Source organism: Ochotona princeps, chromosome 1, assembly GCF_030435755.1.
Source record: "Ochotona princeps isolate mOchPri1 chromosome 1, mOchPri1.hap1, whole genome shotgun sequence".
NCBI lineage: Eukaryota > Metazoa > Chordata > Mammalia > Lagomorpha > Ochotonidae > Ochotona > Ochotona princeps.
Window position 1 is genome coordinate 166,881,154 of NC_080832.1, and position 26,304 is coordinate 166,907,457.

General features: G+C 59.3%; 1 protein-coding gene across 2 annotated transcripts in view; it reads left to right on the forward strand.

Moving 5' to 3' along the window:
* Window positions 1–26,304, forward strand: part of RREB1 (ras responsive element binding protein 1) — a 47,546-nt gene that overhangs the window by 19,078 nt on the left and 2,164 nt on the right. Inside the window, exons 5-9 of one of the 2 annotated variants that reach the window (XM_058668488.1) lie at window positions 1,537–1,681; window positions 2,087–2,223; window positions 12,590–12,779; window positions 13,592–16,469; window positions 23,054–23,218. In XM_058668488.1, the coding sequence (XP_058524471.1) occupies window positions 1,537–1,681; window positions 2,087–2,223; window positions 12,590–12,779; window positions 13,592–16,469; window positions 23,054–23,218 (3,515 nt within the window). The remainder of the gene's footprint in view (window positions 1–1,536; window positions 1,682–2,086; window positions 2,224–12,589; window positions 12,780–13,591; window positions 16,470–23,053; window positions 23,219–26,304) is intronic. The other variant, XM_004599194.2, reaches the window with a different exon arrangement.

Genomic DNA, 26,304 nt, shown 5'->3' on the forward strand with positions numbered 1-26,304 from the left:
GCAAGGAGAAGGGGGGAGGCACCAGCCCCCGTGTGCCATTTCGGGAGGTGCCACGTGGCCAGCAGTGTCCACTGATCCTGACTGCCCCAGTTGAGCCGTTGATGTTCAGAGCCGGAAGGTGTTTTGATCCCACCTCAGGCATGGCGGTTTTGCTGGTGGAACATGGATGAGCAGGGGCAGTGTCCACAGCCTGGCCACTGAGGGGTGGGTGGCTGTCCAAGCTGGCAGCTCCCTCTGGTGTGCTGAGCCCCGAGTCCCTGGAAGTGAGAGGGGCCAGCCAGAGAGGGCGACCCCTCTTCCTGAGGGAAGAGGCCAGCTTGGCACAGTGACTGCGCCTTGCGTCCTGGGAGCACTTGGGAAGAAGTGGCTGGCTGACACTGCCAGCTTCAGGGCCTGGCTGTCCACCTGGTGGCTGACCGGCAGTCCTAAGCAGGGGCCAGCTGCTGTGGATCACTGTTGTGGGTTCCCCAGGTGTGCAACTCAAGGCCGCCACTGGCCCAGTGGGTGTTGTGTTCAGTGCCTGCTGCCCTGTGCAGACCCCGAGGGGGCGTTAGCCTGGATCTGGCCCTTGGCTCTCCCCGGATGGAGTGTGGTTAGAGCTTGATGCGGGCTATCTCACCTCAGGCCACTTCAGCCAGAGGGACGCTTCTGGGTCCAGGTGACAGCTGTGGGATCACAGCTGGTGATGCAGAACCTATTATGTAGCGCTGAGAGACTGTTTGGGCGAATAGGGGTGAGGGTGGAGAGAGTACACCAGCAGATCGGCCCCTAGGGAATGGTGCTGTTACTGCTCGGCTGATGTGAAGTCGCTGTCTAATTGCTAGCACCCCAAATGGGTACCAGCTCTCTCCATGGCACTGCCTCTCAGTCAGCAGTGAGAGGGGCCTTGTATTAAGTAGTTATTCTTAAACAGCAATGGCTGGCTTCCCCCCTTTTGGCACAGTCCACAAAGAGTGACACTGGTGAAATGAAGCAGTAACATCTCCGTGTTGCCTGGGGGCAGGGTGGCTGCAGTTGGCGGTAAGATGGGGCTGTGTGGTTTGGCTCACCTGTGAGATATTTTGGAGGGGCACATTCCCGCAGTCTCCCCACTGGCACCTGTAACCCCCCAGCTCTGTAGATGTCACAGTACTGTGGCGGACTGGTACGCGCCATAGGGCTCAAGCACTGCTTCCATCAGCACGTGTCAGGGATGGCGGCGGGGCACATCAGTAACTGTGGCTGTTGCTTGCTCCGTGAGCCAGGCAACAGTCAGGATGTCCTGAAATTGTACCTTTTGTCCAAAGAGGTAGAACGGGCTGCTAGCTCGTTCGCTGGCTCTTTCCTGCCAGTGCAGTTGGCGACTGTCATTCCCCATCCAGTGGCAGAGCGGAGGCAGTCTAATGGGCAAGGACTTGAGAGGCTTAGGAAGCTTTCGAAGGCGGAGGTCTTGGGTCAGCCGTGCTTTGTGTCTCCTGAGTGCTCAGAGATGGGCTTTGGTTCCGTCTTGCTCATGTGTGTGTGTGTGTGTGTGTGTGTGTGTGTGTGCCCTTGCAGACACATGAAGATTCATGAGAAGGACCCCAACGGCTCGGCAGCCGCAGCTCCGCCGTCCCCTCTGAAGCGCAGGCGGCTGTCCTCCAAGAGGAAACTGAGTCATGACACCGAGTCGGAGAGAGAGGACACGGCCCCGGCTAAAAAGGTCTCTCCTCCCTGCCCGACCCCACCTCCAGTCCTGGCCCGGGTAGGCCTTGTCGTGGGGGACATGGCTCACGTCCACCGTAAGCTCTTAAGCTGTGCGTTCCTACATGGGCTTTGTGACATGTCTGAGTCCCTGTGTACCTCCTTGGCAGCACCCACTGCTGAGCCCCCGGATGCCCTAGAGGTCTCACCCTGTTTTCGGGCACTTTGGGGAACTTGTTATCCCTGGGGACTCTTTTTTTTTAATCCATCACACCTAGTGGGTGTAGGTGCCCTGTGTGAATGGTGTCTGCGAGAGGCCAGCTGCGACCCCAACCCTGGGTCGCCTCCTCCCTTGGCATTGGTCTGGCTTCTGAGGCCGAGCCCTCTGGAGGCCACCTTCTGACCCTGTTTCCCTTTGTCCCAGATGCTGGAGGACGGCCAGTCGGGCGACGTGGCCGGGACAGCCGATGAGCTCTTCCACTGCCCAGTGTGTTTCAAGGAGTTTGTGTGCAAGTACGGGCTGGAGAGCCACATGGAGACGCATTCGGATAACCCGCTAAGGTAAGGGGACTGGACACGCTGCTCTGTGAAGCGCCTTCTGTTCCTGCCACTGCCAGTCTGCAGGTGATTGGTGGCTGCATACAAACCTGTGATTCAGACGGGCTCCTGGGCACTGTACCTCCCAGGCACCAGCGGAGCCGGACCTCAGTGCAGGGCCCATGGCTGCACGTGGAGCCTGTGAGGTTCCGGGGAGAGAGCTACTGCTACAGCTCTCACCTTTCCGGGCAGAATCGTGGGGGACGAAGGAGGACTCCCCCTTCCTTTTCAATATTCATCCGGCAGAAAGTCCTGGGTTCTTGAATGAGCGAGTGGAGCAGACACGTGGCCCAGCCCATGAGCTGCAGCTGGAGCGCCGTGTGCCTCATCACATGGCCTGGCTCGAGGCCCGGCTCTGCTCCTGGCCCCAGCTGCCTGCCAGTGCACGGTCCTCACCACCCGCATGGGAGACCTGCAAAGGTTCTTTGGCAGTAGATGGGAGATAGCTCGCGCACATGCTGTCTGAATGAATGGTGAATAGACATTGAAAAGGAAGCAAGCCACGGGGGAGCTTGGAGTAGCCATGATGGACAGCACACACAGCTGAGGCCAGCTTGGGCACCAGCTGAGCTGGAGACAGTCGGGTGGGGGTGGGGTGCCAATGATGTGGTGCCTTCAAACCAGATCAGACGTCCTTATCTTTACTGGCAGGAGGGATGGGCGAGGGGGTGCCACACAGAAGTGGTGGAGATGCACTCTCAGGGCTGCGTGCTCTCAAGACATGGCCCGATGGCCTGGGAGTCAGGCTGCAGGCCCGACCCTGCTCCCCGTCCGCTCTGTGTGTGAGGAAGGCTAGGACCCGGGTGCCACCTGGGGAGATGAGGTGTCCCTCTCAGAGGTCCTGGCTGAGCAGCTGCCCCAGGGAGAGGGCCCTGGTGTCCTCCGCCTGGACAGAGGCGGTCACCCTGGACAGGCAGGATGTCATGGGTGACCTGGTGGCAGATGAGTCCTGCACGTCCAGCGGGCAGAGCAGGGCAGGGCAGGACGGGGGCCTCCGTCGCCGGCTCGTGGGGATGCCCTTTGCTGGTGGGAGGCGCAGCTGAGGATGGTCTGTGGGTGGTAGGTGCTGACTTGGGTCCGCCGCCTCTCCTTGCAACAGCTATACATTTCAATTAACTAAGGCATCTTAAGGGTTCAGCAGGTGCACTTGCATCCTGTGCACGGGACGAGCCAGTAGGCCTCTGCCTGGGCGCTCTTGTGGGGCAGGCTGGGTGTCAGGAAGCAGAGGGATCTGGTCACAGAAGGTGGGTGAGCCCATGCTCCTCGCTGCTCTGCCGTCCCCCATAAAAGCCTGCTCCTGGAGGAAGCTGGCCAGTGGAGGACTGTGACACGGGCTCCTGGTAGAGACCACCTGTTCACCCAGAAACAAAGTGGGCAACAGCCCATGTTCAAACCCCAGAGGCAGCAGAGCTGCAGGGAGATGCTGTCAGTTTGGACAGCCAGTTCTTTTTTTTTTTTTTTTTTTTTTTAAAGATTTTATTCATTTTATTACAGCCAGATATACACAGAGGAGGAGAGACAGAGAGGAAGATCTTCCATCCAATGATTCACTCCCCAAGTGAGCCGCAACGGGACGGTGCGCGCTGATCCGAAGCCGGGAACCAGGAACCTCTTCCGGGTCTCCCACGCGGGTGCAGTGTCCCAATGCATTGGGCCGTCCTCGACTGCTTTCCCAGGCCACAAGCAGGGAGCTGGATGGGAAGTGGAGCTGCCGGGATTAGAACCGGCGCCCATATGGGATCCCGGGGCTTTCAAGGCGAGGACTTTTAGCCACTAGGCCATGCCGCAGGGCCCATGGACAGCCAGTTCTTAACTCCAAACACCTGTTGGCCTTTCCCTCTGCTGCGTGAGCACCCTTCCTGGCTCGCAGAGGCGCTGGGCCTCTCTCCCGGTTCTTCTGGGTTCTGTATTTGTGAAGCATAGCTCCTTAGAAGAAAAAAGAGGCAGGTGGAGATGAGAAAGCCCTGCTTTTGGCCTGGGAAAGCAGTCGAGGACGGCCCAATGCTTTGGGACCCTGCACCCGCGTGGGAGACCCGGAAGAGGTTCCTGGTTCCTGGCTTCGGATTGGCGTGCACCGTCCCGTTGCGGCTCACTTGGGGAGTGAAACACCGGATGGAAGATCTTCCTCTCTGTCTCTCCTCCTCTCCGTATATCCGGCTTTCCAATAATAATAAAAAATCTTTAAAAAAAAAATTGGAAGGCAGATTTGCAGACAGAAGGAGAAAACGAAGATCTTTGCCTCTCCTTCTGTCTGCAAATCTGCCTTTATTAAAGAGATAAAGCTTGAAAGGGAAGGAAAGAAGGAGGGAGGGAAAATGGAAGCCAGCAAAAGGAACAGTGCTTTGTCGATCCTGCCAGTATAATCAAAGTGGAGTCCGTGTAGCGGCTGAATGACATTCATACCCAGACGCTCTTGGTGCCCACAGGACGTCGTATCCCTGTGCATGCCAGACCCTTGGGCGCTCAAGTGCCATACGCCAGATGTTCGTTGTATTTGAAACAGAAGACATCCTCTTTGTGGGCCCGCTTCTTGAATGTGCCCAACCACCAGGGCAGGGCCAGGGGAGCCAAGACATAGGAACTTTTCCTGGATCTGCCATGTGGGTGTCAGGGACCCAGCCACTTGAGCCGCCACCCTGTGCCTCCCAGGGTGTGTTAGCAGGAAGCTGGAAACTGGAGCAGAGCTGGTTGTCACCCAGTATTGTTTGGGGAGTGATGACATGTGGGTGGGGCGGGATGTTAATCACAGGTGCATTTTTACCCTGAGTAGTTGATTGGATCTTCACATGGGAGATCTAGGAATGTGGAGGCAAAGCTGGCTCCCGTGTCACACCTGCAGCCATGTGCAGTGTGAACTGGCCCAGAGGTCCACTGCAGGGCCCACTGAGCTGGCCTGCAGGGGGTGTCCACCTGTCACCCCCCCAGTGGGCTGCGAGGGGGTGTCCACCTGTCATCCCATGGTGGGCCAGGAGGGTGTGTCCACCTGTTATTCCCCCAGTGGGTGAGCAGGGGCTGTCCACCTGTTATCCCATGGTGGGCCAGGAGGGTGTGTCCACCTGTTATTCCCCCAGTGGGTGAGCAGGGGCTGTCCACCTGTCATCCCATGGTGGGCCAGGAGGGTGTGTCCACCTGTTATTCCCCCAGTGGGTGAGCAGGGGCTGTCCACCTGTCATCCCACAGTGGGGCTGGCTGATATTCTTAGGTTTTCCCTGGGTTTGCTGGTGCTTTGCTGGGAGGTGGCGACACTGGCTTTGGTCGTCACTGAAGGTACGCCTGCAGATCTGTGCCAGGAGTTAAGATGAGGCCACCTGCCGGACTCCCTACTCAGCTGTCCTGTCCTTCCCCCTCATCCCAGGTAGGATGGATGGGACCCGCCCATGCCCACGTCCCCAGGCTGCCCCAGGCTGGCTTGTTAGAGGGGCAGGGTGTTGAGCCTGCCAGAGCCCTGCTGTGGGGCCGGCCGTCACTGCTGCTCACAGTGGGCGTGAGCCGTGCAGCTGTGGCAGTCAGTCCCCAGGCTGGGCCACAGAGGAATGTCTGAGGCGAGCGGGCGCCGGCAGGAGAAGCTGTCTGCCTTACTCCTTTTGGCCCCTGGAGGCAGGGCCGGGAAAAATGAAGCATGAAATCCCTTTGAAAAAGGAATGCCAGTCTCCTCCTGGAGTGGGCTGGCTGGAAGGGAAAGGGGCGGGAGGCTGCCGCAGCCAGGAGCAGCACACTCCTTGTTGAGCCAGGGTCTGCGGATGCGCCGAGGGCCGTGCCCGCAGCCTGGCCGTCTGCCAGCAGCTGCCCTCAGTGCCCTGTGTAGCCGAGCCTTGTCAAGCCAGCTGGCTGTGGCCCAGCCCGCTGCCTGGCGTCTCTGTGACCTCGGGCCATAGGGGCTCGGTTTCCCCATCTGGAAAACAGATTCAGAGCCGAGTGAGAGCGAGGGGGCCCAGCCCCTCAGACTGTAACCGGTGTTGAGCCAGTGTCGACCTACAGGGTTCACTGTGGCCAACCTGGGGAAGCAGAGATGGGGGGTGGAAGTCCAGGACTGCTCCCGAGGCCTGTGACTTAGCTGAGACATGCCAGGAGCGGGTCCTTCAGTTGTGGGAAGGCCAGCCTCTAGCTCGCCTGGGACAGGCTGGTGTGGGCCCGCCGTGGGACTGTGCTGAGAGGCGGGTCTTGCACGGCCAGGGGAGCACCTGCATGGCAGAGCTGTGCCTCGCTTTGCTCAGAGCGCTCACAAAAAACACCTGGCTGCTGTTGGACTGGCAGGCTCCTGGAGCTATGCTGGCATGGCCTTTTATGTTGATAGGGGACAGCAGTCTGCCTGCTACAGTGGTGGACCAAACCCGAGTAGCAGAATGAGCGGGCCACTGCAATTCAGGCTGTTCCCTTAAGCCTTGGTTGTCGGAGTCTCCAGGGCAGCGGATTCCAAAGGGGCTGAGCCCCAGCATGGGGAGGGGGCGGCCAAAGGCTCCGCTCGTCCCTGCGTCCCGGGCTGCGCATCAGAGACGCCCCAGTTAGCGATGGCTGCCTCTGGGTCCAGGCTAGCATCTTGGAAGGTGACAGTCGGTCCTGCTGGGACCCATCCCGACATAGGTTCTGCACTGCCACTCACTGAGCAGAATGGTGGCATGTTGGCCACGTGCACCTCCACCCCAGCCCAGGGTTAGGAGGGGCAGAGCAGGTTCCTAAGCCTGTGTAAGCGAAAGAAGGAGGATGCATTGTCTCCATGCTTCCTGTGAACAAACAGCCTCACGCTTTGGCCTCACCCAGACCATGGGCGGCTCTGAGCGGGGTGCAAGGGTGTCGTGGAGCTGCGTCGACGGAAAGGAGGACGAGGCCAGAGCTGGCAGGCCACACTGACCTGTTAGGCCTGGCTGGCCCCTCTGCCTCTGCCTGCTCGCGCACAGCCCAGCGAGGGCCAGGGCTGCGTCTGTGCCTGAGCACGTATGGCTAAGCCTAGCCAGCCTGCTGTAGGCGAGAGCCACTGTGCCGGGGATCCAGCAACGTGTGTGTGTGTGTGTGTGTGTGTGTGTGTGTGAGAGAGAGAGAGAGAGAGAGAGAGAGAGAGAGAGAGAGAGAGAGAGAGAGAGAGAGACACAGATGGGAAGGACTGGCTCCGGGGGTTTCCTACAAGGCCTGTGTCTGCCAGAGGCCCCTTGCCCGCCACCAATGCCATGATGACTTCTGGGTCGCTCTCTGGGGTTTGGCACACCGGGGCCTCCTCGTGCTGCTGGGAGGCAGCCCCTTTCTGCCACCAATGCCATCTGCCCAGGACAGCTGCACAGGGAGCAGAGAGGGAGGAGGAAGGCTGTGAGCAGCTGTCCTCTGCCATCAGGAGACCCCAGCCCAGGGAGACAGCATCCTAGAGTTCTAGGCCAGGGATGTGTCCCACGTGAGGAAGCTGGGGAGGAATTACATCTGTTCCAGACTTTTGAACCAGGATTTATTTACTTACTTATTCATTTATTTATTTTTATTTGAAGACAGATTTATAGAGAGAAATATCTTCCATCTACTGGTTCACTCCCCAAATGACCACAATGGCCAAACCTGAGCCTATCCAAAGCCAGGAGCCTCCTTTGAGTCTCCCGTGTAGATACAGGAGCCCGAGGAGTTGAGCCATCCTCCTCTGCTACGTCTTCAGGCCATAAGCAGGGACTGGATGGGAAATGGAGCAACCAGGACATAAACCAGCACCCGTATAGGTTGCCAGCACTACAGGCAGAGGATTCACCTGTTGAGCTACTGCACTGGCCCTAACCTAGGATTTCCCATTCAGGAAATGTGGGCTGCCATGTGGGAGAACATGGGTTTCTGGGGTGGTGCTGGCACCTGCTCCCGGCCTTGGGGCACAGAACCGCTTCCAGTGAGTGTGAACACTGAGCAGCCCTCCCACGGCGGATGGCAGGCCGAGGACTGCCGCTCTGGTCGCCACTGGCTTACCTCAAACTGTGCCTGTGGAGCCACCTGTTGTAGTATGATCAAGAGGGTCCGTGGTTTCTCTCACTTTCCGGCAAACACGTCTCTTACTGACAGCTTCAGTTTCCATTTGGAAGGGTCTGCCACATCGCTGATGCAGAGCCACCCCTAGTGCTGGACAATGCAGAGGCACCCTCTAGGCCATACAGCCTCCCTCGGGCACGCTGTCCCAGCCTCTTGCCAAATGAAACTGGCCTCCAGCCCTCCCTCCTGTGACTATGCGGTCCAGCCCCATCTATAAATGCTTCACAATTGCACCCTTGATGGTTCCTGGCAGAGCCAAGCTACCCCCCAACACAGGGGTGAGGGGAGAGCCATGGGGCACCACTGGGGCCCCAGCGGACAAGCTCAGGCAGGGTGTGCGGGTGGCACAGCACGTGGGCAGATCTGCAGTGGCCTTCGCTGTCCTTGCAGATCTCACAGCCAGAGGAGTGCTGGCTGGGGTCCGGGCACTGGGCCTGGGTGCTGGTCTGCCATGCTAGTGTCATGTAAGGTCTAGGTGAGTGCCCACCAGACTTGGTCTTTGATGTGGTCTGCCACCTGCCAACAGCGTGTCTGGGAGATGCAGGCCTGCTCCTCGCTCCACAAGTGACACAGGACTGCCCTGGCCATGACCCGAGGAGGTTGGCCGTGCGGGGCTGTGCCTGCTTGAAGTGTGATGGCGGGAGAAGGTGGTGAGGGAGTGAGGCAGAACGGGGGCTTCCCAGAGAGGGCGGCTTTTGCCCGTTGGGTCCACAGATGGCACAGGAGCCAGCAAGGGCTGTGTGCAGTTGCATGAGAATGAAGAGGACGTGTCCCTTTGAAGTGCACGCTCAGTCCTTGCCTGGTTCCAGTCCATCTCGGTGTGGGGAGTGCTCTGCGGACCATTGTTCAGCAGAGACAGAAGATGAGGGCCTCCTTAGCTCTACAGGCGGGAGACAGCAGTCCCAGCTGCCCGCTCCCTGAGTTTGTGGTCCGTGCAGCACAGGCCTGCTGTAGTTACATTTGATGGTTCCCAGAGAGGTCCAGTTGTTGGTCCCCGCTCTGCGCTAAGGGGCGCCCCAACTCGTGAGTCCTCAGCTGATGAGAGGGCTGTAGGACACAGCTCCTGAAGGTACGGCATGTGCGGGACGAGCTTCGGGATGCAGGAGAAACAAACACAGCCTTGCCGTCCTAGCCCCGGAGTTCTGTTTTGATACTTTGGGATGCACCTGGCACATGGTCTTCCATGTGCAAATAGATGTGTGGTAATGTATATATACAAATACTTCAACTCCATTTTTAAAAAAGATCTATTTAAAAGGCAGAATGAGAGATTGATCTTCCATCTGCTGGCTTACCCCCCGAAATGGCCACAACCACCAAGGCTCGGCCAGGCCGAAGCCAGGAGCCAAGCTCTATAGAGCCCAGTACGTGAGCCATCCTCCCTGCTTTCCCAGAGGGCATTAGTGGGGTCTGAGCCGGAAGTGGAGCAGCCGCTTAGCCCACAGCTCGTGGAGCACTGCCGAACCGCTGCCACCTCTCTGTTACTACGGAAGCCAGCCTCAGCACAGCTCCTTTGAGTCCTGGGTTCAGACTCCAAGAACCTAGCTTTTGCAAGCTGCAAGTACAATCCTGGATTTTTTCTTTCCCTTTTTTTTTTTAACTAAAACAAAGCAAAAAAAAAAAAATCAGTGTTCACTGTTCGCAGCTGCATGCCTAGCTTGAACTTAACAGCCATAAAAGCAGACTGCCCAGTCTGCACGCTGAGCAAGCTGCCACTCTCGGCTCCCCCTCCTGCACTGGCTGTGCATGGCAAGGGAAGGCACAGGGGTCGGGACACGGGCTCCAAACTTTCTGTGGGCCACCTTACCAGTGGAAGTAATTGAAAAGCACTTATTTATAATTGAAAGATTAAAAACTGTACTTCAGTAAATAGTGACAATAATAACAATAGGCTTGAAGGGCTAGAGTTGTGCTCTGGGCTGCTGCTGGGACTCTGGTGTGTTGGGTGGGCCCAAGTGCCCGCCGCTCTGCAGATCTAGCAGCTACGCGGCACTTGGAGGGCTTGCGGAGGACGCCGGGAGGCAGGCAGGGGTGCGCGTACTCCGCGTACTGCACTGCCTGCCGAGGACGACCTTAGTTCATGTGCACACCGCAGCTGTGTCACTAGCTGTGCGAGTGTGAATTACTGAAAGAACCCTCCACTCCTTCACCCTGTGCACAGGGAGAAAGGTGCTGAACCCTGCAGCTGCGGCTCTTCCTGCTACCTCTAGCTGGGCTGTCGTCTGAAATGAGTGTGCTCGGATGTGCTTGGCGCCAGTGCAGCGGGACCACACAGCACTGCTGCACGGTGTGCATGTAGCTAGGGAGGGGGAGGGCTGTGGGCCTCGGGTGCCCTGGGTGCAGGCGGGAGCCTCACCTCCCAGGGCTGGCACAGACAGCTGCCATGCCCTAAAGCACCCCTGAACCACTTCCAGTTCCCGTAACACCCATGGGCCCCACTTGCCCTCCACATGTGTGAAGTGGAGGCTGGGACGTGATGGTCCCTGCAGACCTCAGCCAATCCCACCCCCTTCCTGGAGGCTCCTAGTGGGGCAGGAAGCATGCCAAGACGTTACCAATGGTTTCTTAATACTGTGAAATATCTGGTCAGAGTTGAACTCGCCCCATTCGGGCATCTCTGGGGACCCACTAGAGGCAAGGTGATGGGATGTGCGGCCGGATTTGAGCCAGGGAGAACCGAGGTCAGGGAGGTACAAGAAGAGGAGCTGTCTGCAGGCCAGGATGGGACAGAGGCAAGTCACTGTCCCCTGGGCATGCGCAGCTCCAAGGCTGGCCCTGTCCCAGCTGGGCCACACTGCCTCATGGTTGATGACCTGGCTGTTGGGAGCCTTTGGCAAGGATTCGTTCCTTGGGTCTGACCTCCAGGACCTGGCTGAGGGATTAGCAGGGGACGAGCAACAGCTCCAGGGGGAGGATGGGGGAGAGCCCACCTCAGAACCTTGACCATACATGGCTGGGTGCCAAGCGTCCTGCCCGGCGCTATGTGTCCGTCAGCAGGAAGGATGGCGGGCGCTCTGTGGACGAGTCTGTTAACTGTGAGTCTGCAGAGAGGTGCCTGAGCCTGTGGGGATGGCAGGCACGCCTTGGATGGTTCACGTGTGTCAGGTACACACTTGCACATGTCAGTGCACAGGATGGCACAGCGCATGGCACTGTCTCACGGGGCACATCTGCCGCCAGCACCGTGATGCTGGGACTGGACAAAGGGCTGGCACGTGTGGCTCTCCTGCCACCAGCACCGTGACGCTGGGACTGGGCAAAGGGACGGCACACTTGGCTCTCCTGCAGATGGTACCTGGTACAAGTTTGCTGGCTGTTGGCAACTACACAGTTTGGGTGTGACCTTCCCTGGGGGTCTCGGCCAAGATGCAGAGGTGGACCTCAATAGGAGCCAGGATGCTCACTGCACGGCTCCTATGGTCAGGTCCGCAGCACTGTGAAGTGAGGACCAGGTGAAGCACAGCTGGCCTGCTTTGCTCTTCCTTTCTGTTTTTAAAGGTTGATGAGTTGTTTGAAAGGCAGAATTACAGATTGAGCTAGGAAAGCAAGCTTTCATCCGCTGGCTCACTCCCAGGATGGCCAGGGCTGTGCCAGGTCCAAGTCAGGAGCCTGGAACTCCATCCAGACGTCCTGCACGTGGGTGGCAGGGGCCAGGCACTTGAGCCGTCTTCCACTGCCTCTCCAGCTGCATTAGGAGGGAGCTGGATTGGAAGTGGAGCTGAACCAGGACCTGAACTGGCACTTGATGGGAGGTGGGCAGGAGCTTGCCGTACTGCATGGTGGTGTGTCAGAGTGGGAGGAAAAACCCGGGGCCTGTGTTCTGTGCTCGTTTCTGCAGCTGGTGGGCGCCAGTCACGGAACCTCAGTGTTTTCATCTCTGACATACGGGTTGTTTCACCCACTTGCATGGGAGCCCGGTTTTGTTTAGCAGGTGCTACCGGTCACGGTCTTAGAATCCTACAGTCGCCACTTGCCACTGACTCTTCCTGGAGAACTCGGGAACATTCTGTCAGATTCCAGGCGAGTGGAGGCGCTCAGGCTGAGTGCCGAGGGCTGAGCTCGTGGGGCCGGGAGGAGCCCGCAGGCCTCAGCCTCACGCGCCACCCCAAGCCGGCCCGCTTTCTCCCGCCTGGCTCCCCGCAACGCCCAGGCTCCGGGTCTCCCGCCCGTGCTGTCTGCACAGAGGCGATAGATTGTAATTTCTCAAAGACAGACTAGACTCTGGCTACCTTACACTTTGTTCAGTGAGGATGAAAGCAACCACACCAGCGATTCTCCAAGGCTAACAGAGCAGGGGGAACTAACCGAGCTGCTTCCGGGCACCCTGTCCCTCCTCCAGATGTGACATCTGCTGCGTCACCTTCCGCACACACCGCGGGCTGCTGCGCCACAACGCGCTAGTGCACAGGCAGTTGCCACGTGACGCCATGGGGCGACCCTTCATCCAGAGCAACCCCTCGATCCCCGCTGGCTTCCACGACTTGGGGTTCACCGACTTCTCCTGCAGGAAGTTCCCCCGCATCTCTCAGGTATGCCCAGCAGCCCCCCACTAATACCCTGCCGGCTGACTGTGGTCTCCTTTGGGTGGTGCCCTCATTTCGGGGGCTGCATTTGCTAACAGCTTGTGTGACTGCTCTACACTGGCTCTGGGATTGGGAACGGTGAGGTCTTGGCCATGCTGCCCAGCCGCTCTACATAGCACTGGGTATAGCTGTTTCGTCTTTTCGAGGATCGGCAGCCCAGCGGTCATGGCGCAGTGGGACTGGCAGCCCAGCGGTCATGGCGGAGTGGGACTGGCAGCCCAGCGGTCATGGCGGAGTGGGACTGGCAGCCCAGCGGTCATGGCGGAGTGGGACTGGCAGCCCAGCGGTTATGGCGCAGTGGGACTGGCAGCCCCGCTTTGTTTTGTTCTTTGCTGACAGATCAGTGCCAAGATGACTTTGAAGTGGTTTGGCTGTGGTTCGCTTTGGGGTTTTTTTGCTTCCATTGTTGAACAGTGGTTAGCTAGGAGATGGTCCATAGGGGATTGGTCAGGTGCCCAGGCTCCTAGCTCCAGTGGCTCGCTTGTTACACACGCGCATGCCACGTGCCCAGGTCTCTGAAGCAGCTTCCCTGGCACCTGTGTTTTCCATGTCAGCGGGCCTGCTGCTTGGCCGGACTCGTGCCCTGCCAAGGGATCCCTGGCCGTCCCGTCCAGCCCTGTCCGGCCCCGGGTGACCCAGAGGCTGCTCCGGGCACCCCCAGCAGCCAGCCCTTGCCCCACCCCCTCTGGGTCCCCTCTGGGGACCACACGCGAGTCCTCACGCCTCTCCTTTGCTCTTTGCCCGTGGGTCCTGCACAGGCCTGGTGTGAGACAAACCTGCGAAGGTGCATCAGCGAGCAGCACCGCTTCGTCTGTGACACCTGTGACAAGGCCTTCCCCATGTTCTCTTCGCTGACCCTACACAAACAAACCCACGTGGCCACAGACGCGGGGCGCGAGAAGCCCTTGGCCAGGTCCCTGCCCGACGACGCCCTGGACCAGAAGGTCTTCCTGGCCCTGTTCGGCCTGCAGCACACCAAAGATGTTCAGCCTGTGCCCGCAGAGGAGCCCGTGCCCGACGACAACCAGGCGATCCAGCTGCAGGTGCTAAGGTGCCCGCTACCTCAGGAGCCCGCCGGCACCCGGGTGCTGAGCCTGTCCCCGTTCGAAGCTACGTCCCTGGGCGCCCCCCTCACGCTGCTGCCGGCCGCCAAGGAGGGCCTGAAGCACCTGTCTCTGCAGCCCTTCCAGAAGGGCTTCATCATCCAGCCCGACAACAGCATCGTGGTCAAGCCCATCTCGGGGGAGTCGGCCATCGAGCTAGCCGACATCGAGCAGATCCTGAAGATGGCGGCCTCGGCCCCGCCCCAGATCAGTCTCCCGCCGCTGGCCAAGGCCCCGGCTGCACCCCTGCAGGCCATCTTCAAGCACATGCCCCCGCTGAAGCCAAAACCCCTGGTCACCCCGAGGACTGTGGTGGCTGCCTCCACACCCCCGCCGCTCCTCAACGCCCAGCAGGCCTCCCCCGGCTGCTTGAGCCCCAGCCTCCCGCCGCCGCCGCTCAAGCTCCTCCAGGGCACGGTGGAGGCGGCCGCCCACGCCCACCTGCTGCAGGCCAAGGCGGGGGCACAGCCCCACGCAGCCGCACAGCTCTTCCTGCAGCAGCCGCAGCTGGAGCTGCCCAGGCAGCCCGAGATGAAGACGCAGCTGGCACAAGACAGCCTCATGGAGGCCCTGCTGCCCCTCCGCGTGGAGGCCAAGATCAAGCAGGAGCTCACCGATGGGGACCTCAAGGCCATCATGACGGGGCCCGGCGGCAAGAAGGCGCCCGCCATGCGCAAAGTGCTCTACCCCTGCCGCTTCTGCAACCAGGTGTTCAGCTTCTCCGGCGTGCTGCGCGCCCACGTGCGCTCTCACCTGGGCATCTCCCCCTACCAGTGCAACATCTGTGACTACATCGCCGCCGACAAGGCCGCGCTCATCCGCCATCTGCGCACACACAGCGGCGAGCGGCCCTACATCTGCAAGATCTGCCACTACCCCTTCACCGTCAAGGCCAACTGCGAGCGGCACCTGCGCAAGAAGCACCTCAAGGCCACCCGCAAGGACATCGAGAGGAACATCGAGTACGTGAACAGCAGCGCGGCCGAGCTGGTGGACGCCTTCTGCGCGCCCGACACGGTGTGCCGGCTGTGCGGCGAGGACCTCAAGCACTACCGCGCCCTGCGCATCCACATGCGCACGCACTGCGGCCGCGGCCTGGGCGGCTGCCCCAAGGGCCGCAAGCCCTTCGAGTGCAAGGAGTGCAGCGCCGCCTTCGCCGCCAAGCGCAACTGCGTGCACCACATCCTCAAGCAGCACCTGCACGTGCCGGAACACGACATTGAGAGCTACGTGCTGGCGGTGGACGGCGGCCTGGGCCCTGCTGAGGCCGCGGCCGCAGAGGCCTCGGCGCCAGGCCAGGAGGCCGGCGAGCGCAAGCCCCTGGCCGCCTTCCTGGAGCCGCAGAACGGCTACCTGCACGGGGGCCCCAGCCAGCCCGCGCCTTCGCGCGTCTCCATCAAGCTGGAGCCCGTGGGCAGCTTCGCCATGGACTTCAACGAGCCCCTGGACTTCTCTCAGAAGGGCCTGGCCCTGGTGCAGGTCAAGCAGGAGAACATGTCCTTCCTGTGCTCGTCCTCCCTGGCCACCTACGATGGCCCCGTGGAGCCCATCGACTTATCCATCCGCAAGAACCCCAGGAAGGCAGCCAAGGACGAGGCCAAGAGGCCGGAGCAGGAGGCCCCGAGCGTGGAACAGTGCTCGCCCTGCCCTGCCCCGCTGTGCGCCCCGCAGCCGGGGACCCTGGAGAACCCGGCAGTGTCAGCGAGCACCCTGGAGCCGCACGCGCAGCCGGTGCAGGCCTCGGTGCAGCTCACCGTGCCGGTCTACTCGTCGGCCCTTGTGGGCAGCCCCACGCTCCTGAGCAACCCAGCCCTCCTGGGCGGCGCCGCCTTGCTGCGGCCCCTGCGGCCCAAGCCCCCGCTGCTCCTGCCAAAGCCCCCTGTCACAGAAGAGCTGCCCCCACTGGCCTCCATCGCGCAGATCATCTCCTCCGTGTCCTCCGCCCCAACCCTGCTGAGAGCCAAGATGGCAGAACCTGGCCCCGTGGGCTCCGACCCGGTCCCAGGCACTGGCGTGGCAGTGGCCGTGGACAGCTCTGCAGGCTCCGTGCCCAAGGTCACCCCGGACCCCACCACCTCCACTGAGAGCGCGAGTCCCAGAGAAGCTGGGGACCCGCCACCTGCAGCTAGCAGCCCGGAGGCATCGTCACCCTTGGCACAAGAGGCAGCGGGTTCCTCCAAGAAGAAGGGCCGGAAGAGGGGGGCGAGGCCCCGAGCCCAGGCCGGCGGCGGGGTGGACCTGGATTCCAGCGGCGAGTTCGCTAGCATCGAGAAGATGCTGGCCACCACTGACACGAACCAGTTCAGTCCCTTCCTTCAGAGCACAGAGGACGATGCTGGGGAGGCAGCAGCCAGCAGCCCCCCAGACCTCCAGGGGCCCAGCGAGGAGGAGCAGAGCCGCACCACCGAGGACAAGCTGCTGAGGGCCAAGCGGAACTCGCATGCCAGCTGCCTACAGAAGATCACCTGCCCACACTGCCCCCGCGTCTTCCCCTGGGCCAGCTCCCTGCAGCGGCACATGCTCACACATACCGGTAAGCGGGCTCCCCCATGGGGCGCTGGCCTCCAGCCCTGCTCCGCAGCTCGGGTCTCCTCGAGTGCTCTGTGGATCCCTGAGCCCCGGGGAGCCAAGCCCTTGACACCATACTGGTGGAGGGCAGGGGCAGGGAAGCCAGGCTCTGTGATACAGGGCTGGGATGGAGGAGCCGACTGCTCGTGCTAGGAGAACGTGTGTGCGGTGACCTGGCCCTGCACAGACCTCCCCCCAGAGGCTCCGGGAAGGGGGCTGCTGCAGACTGGACATCGCCTTTGTCCATCCACCACGCAGGGCTTGCTGAGAACCAGTGCCAGGGCTGGTAGAATCACTTGTGTTGACCAAAGAGAGCCCCCCAGGATAACCCATGGGCTGGAGAAAGCTCAAGGAGTTCTCAAGCATGTCCTCTATGAGTTGAGTTTTTTTTTTTTTAAAGATTTATTTATTTTATTACAAAGTCAGATATACACAGAGGAGGAGAGACAGAGAGGAAGATCTTCCATCCGATGATTCACTCCCCAAGTGAGCCGCAACGGGCCGGTGCTGTGTCGATCCGAAGCCAGGAACCAGGAACCTCTTCCAGGTCTCCCACGCGGGTGCAGTGTCCCAATGCATTGGGCCGTCCTCAACTGCTTTCCCAGGCCACAAGCAGGGAGTTGGATGGGAAGTGGAGCTGCTGGGATTAGAACCGGCGCCCATATGGGATCCCGGGGCTTTCAAGGCGAGGACTTTAGCCGCTAGGCCACGCCGCCGGGCCCCGTGAGTTGAGTTTTGAAGGGAAGTTTAGGGGGTAGAACACACTTTTCACACCAGGCACTTCTAATATCCAAAGACCCTACACTGTTCCATCTCACTTTTTTTTTTGGTAAGGTTTCATTTGTTTATTGGAAAATCAGAGTTAGGGAAAGAGATTTTTTTGTGAGCTGATTCACAGCCCGGATGGCCGCTGTGGCCAGGGTGGGCAAGGCGGGAACCAGGAGTTTCTTCTGGGTCTCCTCCTGGGTGGCAGGGGCCCAGGACCTCGGGCCTGAAGCGGAGCAGCCTGGACGCAAGCCGGGACTCGGGGGACTCAGGCAGGCATCATGGGCCGGGCCGTTACTCCCCACACCACCACGCTGGCCCCGTAACCATGGGGTTCAGTCGTTTGAACCAAGGATTAGTAAGTAGAAAGACCTAGTCTTGGCCAAGTGGCTCCTACTGCGTGGTACAAACTTGGCAGGTAAAACAAAGAGGACACTCGGGGGATAGTGGGAAGGCAAGTGTTTAGTGCGGAGTCAGGGTGCTGCGTGACACGGGGAGCCCACCCCCTTCCCTGCAGAGGGCCAGGTACTGGTTCTGCTTCCCATCCGGCTGGCCGCTGACGTGTGCCTTGGAGGGCAGCCAGGCTGACCCCAGAGCGTAGGCCCTGCTGCCCTTGTGGGATCGGGATGAAGCCCTGGCTCCTGTTGTGCCTGGCCCAGCCTAGGTTGTTGCAAGAATTCAGAAGAGTGAACCAGCAGGTGGAGGATCGCTCTCTCTCTCTGCCCTGCAAATAAAATGAAAATTTTTAAGCATGGATTTCTGCTTGTTTGTGTACCAAAATAAATCCATCTTCTAATGCCGCTCTTTGACTTTTTGGGAGCCCTCTCATACAGGGCACCAGTTACATTTTAATGTAAATGATAGTTATGTTTTACTTTTAAAATGTTATCCTATTTTAAATATTTTACTTGAAAGTGTCAGACAGGTGGTTGGGAAACAGAGATCTTCCATCCACTGATTCACTCCTCAAATGACCAAGGCAGTCGGGGCTGGGCCGGGCCCAAAGCAGAAGCCTGAAACTCTGTCCGGGTCTCCCACGTGGGTGCAGGACTCAAGCTCTCGGCCCATCCTCTGCTTTCCCTGGCACATTAGCAGGGAGCAGGAATAGAAGTGGAGCAGCTGGGATTCAAACCACCACCTTTTTCCGTACATTGCTTGTGAACTCCTAACAAGTGTCACTGAGCAGTGGCAACCCTAGGCAGTGAGGAGGCTTAGACCACTGTCAGCAGGCAAGGTGGTGAGAGCAGGGTGTGTGTTGGGTAAGAGCAGAAACTCAGGGAGGCCCTGGGCACCTGGGGCTTCCTGGGTGAGCTGGCACTGTGGAGGGAGTGGCCATCCTGTGCCTTGCCAGGAGAGCCCCGCAAAGGGGAAGCAAGCTTGCAGTCAGTGCCAGGCTACACGAGCCCCCAGCGACACGCAGCATGATGCAGGCCAGGGGAACTCACCTCCCCAGGGCAGGACTTCTCCTGATTTGGGCCATCGTATTCTTTCCTTCGAGAGAACCTAAGCATGGCCAAGGCTTCGTTCCCATGAGAACTGCCACTCATAGGAAAACACGTCCTCTGGAGATGGCTGCCTTTGCTGTCCTCCTCCGAGGACACGCTGTCACCTGCAGGACCCACAGAGACATTCTCAGGAGGCAGATGGTCTTGGCTGCCTGCCCTTGCTTGCGGCCGAGCCCCTGTGCTGGCCTGTGCTCGAGCCCTTCGTGCTGGGCGTGTGCTCTCCTTCGGAAGCCTGGAGTTAGCCCCAGTCTCTTACAGAGAATCCAGCCTGGTTTTTGTTGGTTTCAAGGATTGATTTATTCATTTGAAAGTCAAAGTTACAGCCGAGAGATCTCCATAGCCTGCCTTACTTCCCAAATGGCTTTGGGCATCCTGTGCTGGGTGAAGCCAGAAGCCCAAACTCCATGCAGGGTGCTCCCTCAGCTGGCTGTGGCCCAGGCACTTGGGCCATCGTCGGCCACTTTCCAAAGTGCATTGGCAGGGACCTGGATTGGAAGTGGAGCAGCCAGAATGCAAACTGGCACTCCTACAAAGTGGTTGACCCCTCTGCCCCGCCGCCAGCCTCCCTTTTGAGCTTGGTCACTGGTATTCAAATCCCGTGTTCCTGGGAGGCTGTTCAAAGCGCGTCTTCCAGGTAGGCCTATCCATGCCTGCCAGGAGGAATTCAAGTTAGGAGGTCAAACCTCCTCGGCCACCCTCATGAGGAAGACGTAGCCAGGGCCAAGTTCCCACTTCCAGCTGCCATATGGTCAGTGCACATGGCCCACTGGCCCCCTCACGCCCCTCGTGTAGAGTTGGGAACATGGTGTGAGGCAGGGCTTCGTTCTTGAGGAGCTGCCCGCTGAGGCCTGCCCCACCTCCCACGGGCTCACCCTGTGTGGGGTGCCTTGTGAAAACATGACCAGTCACTGGGTGGCAGTGCTGCCAGCCTTGGGAGCTGGGACATGCCCCCAGAAGTGCCCCCTGCATTCCAGGCACACCCTCAAGAAGGGGCCTGTGTGCTGCTGCAGCCTCCAGTCCGGGAAGGTGTCACGGAGCAGCAGCGTGCCACCTTGCCTGCTCGCTGGCCGGCCTGCTGGAGCAGTGTCCCTGTCGGGCTCTGCCTCGACCTTGCTGGTGTGTATTCCCCTCCAGCCAGCTATTGGGCATCTGAGCAGGGGTGCCTACCAGCAAAGATCTTCAACCACTTCCTTGTCCTGCCTGCACCTCATTCTGGGAACCGCTGGAGAAGGAAGCTGGCGTGGGCCCTACAGGCACCTGCCTTCTGCCCCCTGCCGGCTTCGGCTCTCTCCCTCCTGGCCAGAAACTTCCCGTGGCGGAGAGCTTCCTGGTTCCTTGGCTTTGTCGCCACCTGAGGAGACAAGGGTGCTCTGTTTCTGCCTCTGCCCTCGCCAGCAGACGCAGCCAGCTCGTTTCGGCATCTGTCCCCGTTCTCTTCTTCCTTCTCTTTGCCCCAGTGGTGTGCCGTCTGAGATCCCTCTGCCAGTCCATGGTTCCCTGTTCCCTCTCGGGGCGTTGGACGCCTTTCCTCCCAGCTCAGGGCTCAGGCTCTGCCCGGTGCTCACGCCGGCTGTGGGGAGCAGCTGGCTGGAGCCTCTTGCTTCCTGTCAGCTTTGTCCAGTGGCAGCTGGACGCCTTCCCCAGCTCTCAGGACTTGCCGGCAGGCAGACAGAAGAAAGGCGCCTTTGCCACGAGGGCTCAAGTCACGAGGGGTTGGGCCGTGCGGTCCTGTGGAAGCGGGCAGAGCCACTCCCAGCTGTTTCCTTGTACTTGGTGTCTGAAATCAAGGCCTCTCCCCGCCATGTGTTCCCAGGGTGGGCAGAACCTGCCAACCCGCGTACCAGGCCTCTCTTCAGCTCTCAGGCTGGCTGAGGGAAGAGCAGCAAGGCGGGGGCTCGGAGTGTGCCTCGGGCCCAGGTCCCTCTCAGACCCCGTCAGGGGCTCCTGCCAAGTAATCACCATCAGCATTGCTAGGACATCACTGGAAAGGTTCGTGTCCTGCCTGCCAGAACAAGGGGTCTTCCAGAAACTCAGGGAAAATGGAATTCAAAGATAAGTTTACATGGATGCAGAAAAGTCAAAATCGATATGTAAGAAAGATGTTCAGAAAGTCTATGGGAATGCGTGCCATGAAAGAACCATGCATGAATTTCAGAAATTGTGTGTTAAGAGCTCTCAATTCCATTGTCTTTAAACTTTTTGGGGACCCTCATTTCAAAAAACAGGTTTAATTGAAAGGCAGAGTTACAGAGAAGGAGAAGGGGGAAAATTGATTTTCCTCCGCTGGTTCACTCCCCAGATGTGCACAGCAGCCAAGGTTAGGGCAGCCCAAACCAGGAGCCAGGAGCCTCCTCCAGGTCTCCCATGTGGGTGCAGGGTCCCAAGCACTTGAGCCACTCTACTGCCCTTCTCAGACCATCAGCAGGGAGCGGGATCAGAAGCAGAGCAGTGCCCACAGGGATTGCCAGCATTGCCAGCAGCAGCTTAACCAGCTGCACCACGCCAGTCCCAATCCTCCACTTTTGTACCTATGGTGTTCCTCAAAAGGCTGAGGGTACTTCCAAAACTTCACGGGAAGCAGCACTGAAAAGAATTTATTTTGGTGCGACACTTGTTGGAGATGTGTTTTGGCATGAAGAACTTCATGAGGGACTGGTGCAGTGGCTCACCTGGCTAATCCTCTGCCTGTAAGCACAGACATCCCATACACGCACCACTTCATATCCTGGCCACTCCACTTCCCATCCAGCTCCCTGCTTGTGGCCTGGGAAAGCAATAGAGGACGGTCCAAAGCCTTAGGATTCTTCACCTGCATGGGAGACCCAGAGGCGGCTCCTGGCTCCTGGCAAATCTTTTAAAATAGTTTTTTCATGGAAAGTGCATATTGTGAATAAAGGATGATTTCAAATTTTTTTTGTATGCCCAACAATGCCCTCCATCCCACTTGTCCAGGAACACTCTGGCATGCTCCCATGCGTGTGCCAGGGTTCCAGGCTTCCCTCTCTGTGACAACTGTGTGCCACCGGAAGCAGCGTCCCAGGAAAGTGGCATTCCCCCAGCAGCACAGTTCCTAGTCACACCTTTGCCGTTGCTGGGCAGCCTCCCCTGGAAGTGGCTGCGCTGCAGCCCACCAGTGCTGGCGGGAGTTTGCAGCACCCCTGCTCGCTTGCATCTGCAGGGAGCTGTGCCCGGTGACTGAACTGGTTGGATTGTGGCATCCCTCAGCTGGTGAGGGCAAAGCCTGGGCCTGGGCTGTGGCCATGTTGCTGCCTTCATTGCCTCGAGCCCCGTAATGCAGAGCTGGGAGTGGAGAAGGGAAACCAGCAGCACATGCAACACCCACCTCTCTGCCCTCCGTGCCCTCCCCACGCCACTCCCCTCCCGCCTGGACCCTCCCTGCCCCCTTCAATCTGTGCTCTAGGCGGCCCCACCCGCGCTGGAGCTGCCCCTGCATCCTGCAGCGTTGGGCAGGTCACAGCAGCAAACTCACAAGGCTGACAGCCCACGCGTGGAGCTGGGCAGTGCGGGAAAGGGGAGGGCGGGCCAGGATGGCCGTTGTCAGCATTTTCTCTCCCCATGCACAGCTGTGGAGTCGTGTACACATCCTTTTGCCACCCCAGTGACATGTTGCTCACTTATTTAGACACCAAGTCAGAGCTGAGAGCCAAGGGAACAAGGACCCTTTGATGGCAGGAGACCGATTGTCTCCTGCCAGCCAGGATGCCAGCAGCCTTGGGCAAAGGTCACCGCGGAGAGCTGGGGCAGTCAGAATGGCGAGCTCCGGTGCCCGGGGAGAGGGCCCTGGGCACCTGCCCAGCCAGAGGTGCGGTGGCCTCGAACGGGCCCAGGAAGATCACCCAGGGATGGGTCAGTCTGGGGAGCCTGTGTCTTCTTCCTCGTGCGAGCGACTGCACGGTGCGTGGCCTCCATGTCCCTGGCCAGGGAGGAGTCATTGAAGGCGACGTCTCGGGATGGAGACGGGGTCTGGACACACTCTGTTGAGGTGCCATTGTTCCCCTGTCAATGTGCGTCCTCGATTTCAGTAATTCTTGAGTATTTTGAAGTTGTACTCGAGGGGAGAAGAAATCATGACTTATTGCTGGGTTTTGCTCTGTGTGTGTGTCCAGTTTGTGTGTCCAGTGTTAATTTTCTGTAAAGGGCTGGGGTGGGGGAGGCGCGAATGTCAACAGTCCCAGCGGAGTTAAGCAAGAGCAACTTTGCTTCCTTGTGCAATAGGAAGCCAGATAAATATATATATATATTTTTTCTCCTGCTTCAGGTCAGAAACCCTTCCCCTGTCAAAAATGCGATGCCTTCTTTTCTACCAAATCTAACTGTGAACGCCACCAGTTGCGCAAACACGGAGTTACCACCTGCTCCCTGAGAAGAAACGGGCTTACTCCCCAGTCCAGAGAGAGTGATGGTGGCGCCCGTGATAGCACAGGTAGTGCCTTGGCCGATGAAGAGCCCCAAGCAGGGGCGCACAGGCCGCCCCGTGAGCCTAGCCGGACAGCCAGGAGGAAGCGCAGCGGGCGGGGAGGCGGGCTGCACGGGAGGGCGCTCCACTGGCAGCCCGAGGCACCGGGAGCTGTGGCAGAGGCGGCCAGCGCGCTGGGGGACCGTCCCTGTTGGAAGGCACTCCCTGCATGTCCTACTCACCACCCTGACCTGCGTCCCTCCTGCACTGACCCCTGCTTCTGCCCCAGGTCCCCACAGCACCATTAACAGCTGCCGCCCCTTCCTTCTCTGGCCTCCCGCTACCCCCATCTGCCACCACCAGTCCCAAAATGGAACCAGAAATGGGCTGCTGTAGATGTTGGGGTGACGGACATCACTGCGGGTGCGGGATGCCCTGTTTGTGGGGGCAGGGGGCCTACGCTGCAGGTGTGGGATGTTCTTTGCAGGTTTTGAAAGCCTGGCATTTCCCTGCAACTCAGAGCTGAGCAGAGAGCCCCGGCCCACCCCTCCAGCCTCCTGTGCTTTTCCAGGGTTGTGACTGCTCACTGCTTCTCCAGGACCTGCACAGGGACACAGGGGAGTGGACAGTGGGAAGGGCTTCCCAGTCCCTTTTCCTTGCAGTCAGCCACCTTGTCCTTAGCCAAGTCACAGGGAACAGCCATGCTCATCTGAAGGGGTGGCACTTGCAGGAGAGGGAGCTAGCCCGCGCTCTCTGCCCTTGAACTCCGTGTGGGTACGCCCAAGCAGGCCTCTCTGCTGGCTCCTTCCCCTAGCTCCTGTGAGCCAGGATGGTATGGTCACGAGTGCCCGTGGGGTCCTGCTGTGACTTGGGGTCCGTGAGCCAGCAGCATCCATGTTTAATTGTACCGCTTAGTCCAGTGAGACCTTGGCTGGAGCGGGCTGCGGGAGGGAAAGCAGCTGGCGACTGGGAGTGCCTTAGTGACGTGTGGAGCCATGATGGGGCACCCAGCATGGGAGTCAACAGCGAGCGCTGGCCTGCCATGTGCCCCCATGGTTCATTTTGTAGTTGTCTGGGCTTGTTTTTCCCAATCCCATCAAAGCACTCCCCACCTCAGCCCTGCCCCAGAGCTGTGCACGTTTTCTGGAAAGGGACAAAGCCTCTGGGCTTCACTGGAAGCAAGCGTGAGCCCAACCAAGGTGGCTTGGCTGCGGTCCAGTGAGAACAGAGGCCCAGCCCCAGGACACGAGGGCAGCAGGGCAGCAGGCCGGGAGCCCTCGGAGCTGGGCAGCCTCGCCCGGGTCAGAAGGGAGGATTGGAGGGTGATCCTTTCTTTTTCTTTTTTCAATTATTTTTATTTTTGATGATTTTTACCTAGTTGATTGATTAGGGTAAGGAGGTGGATGAGATCCATTTCCACATTCTCTTTTTTTCCTGTCTGTATCTGGGGGGCAGAAAAGGGAAGAGGCCACATGAGGGAGACCCTTTCACGGCGGGAAAAGAGCAGTAAATGACAAGGGATGTTCTTGCAGGGTCTCTAGAGTCATGTACTTAAAGTGCATTTTCTGGTAGTTTATTCTCATCGCAAAGGCAGGGAACCAGGAACCTGCAGCGCTTCTGCCCACTGACATTCTTCGGAGATGCCCACAGCCAGGGGCTCGCTCCCCCGGGATGCCCACAGCCGCCAGGCTGGGCCAGGGGCTCGCTCCCCCGGGATGCCCACAGCCGGCCTCCCAAGCAGTGACATGAGGGCACCCAAGTTCTCCCTTCCCCAAAGAAATGCCGCAGTGGACAGCTTAATGAATACTGAAACATTTTAAACACTTACTTGTGTTTGAAAGACAGAGTCATAACAGAGAAAGGAGACATAGGAGATCTTCCTCCCACCGGCTCAAGCCCCAGTGGCCACAATGGTTAGAGCTGGGCCAGGTCTCCCACCTGGGTCGTCCTCTGCTGCCTTCACTGGCACCATCTCAGGGAGATGGGTTGGAAGCAGAGCAGCCAGGACCACTGGCCCTACATGGGACCGTTAGCTAAGATACGTGGATGTTTTCTAAACCTGAGTGTGTCAGGAGCGGCCTCTTGGGCGCAGCCGCCCTGCCCGTCAGCCCACTGCCTCAGGTTGGTCATCGCATCGGATGGTGACAGGAAGCAGCCACTTTGTGCTGTCGAGCCGACGGGCATCACCGGGTAGGATAGGTGGCGGGTTTATCAGCCACCAGGCTTCCCTGCAGTCAGGCTGCTGCCTTGCAAGGCCCGGATGGACTGGTCTGGTCCGGTCCTGGCAACTGCAGCTATCAGGGAGTGAAGGAGGAGTGGGGCATCTCAGTAACTGTGCCTTGCAGATAAGGAAGTCAATCTTCAGGGGAAGGGAAGATTGCCTGTGAAGCTACCCACTGGGCTTTCTGCCTTTGGGAGCTGGCCTCACTCGCTGGCTGTTTAGTAGCAGAAGCGCGTTGGGGCGGGAGGGCAGGGGCTGTCCTGCTGGAGCACACCTCCTAGTGGGTGTCCGGTGCAGCACACCCGTGGGCACTGTGTCCAGAGCTGGCCTTCCCCGGGCACAACTTAGCCTGGCACTGCCCGCCTCTAAGGGAACTGCTGCAGGTCAGTATTTCTGTGCTCTTGGCTTCAGAACTCATTCTTGATTTAGATAGGTTCTGCGTTAAAATAACCCATGTGTTTAGTCACAGAGCCCAGGGTAAATTGACAGTGAGGAAGTAATAACCAATGAGTAAATGTTTTTGAGGGAATCACCCAGAAAACCATCAGAAGAGCCGAGCATGGCTCTGTTGACGGGGGAGCCTGCCACACCATCCTGTAAGGCAGTCAGGAAATGATGACCCACGTGGCCCTGGGGGCCGCCTCCATGGACCTCCATGGGGTGCAGACTCCGCAGAGCTGGAGCTGTGGGCACAGAGCTCCCAGTTGGCAGCGTGAGGTCCTCCGACCCCCTTGCAAGGGGGCTTGGCGGTGCTGCCGCCAGCCACCCCTTGGAGCCCCGAGAAGCTGGTGGGCTTCCCGCAGCTCCTGTTGCCAGGGCCCAGATGGCGGCTGGCCAACAGGCAGGGTCTGCGGGAATGGATAACCCAGGCACCCCGGTCTGCACGTACACC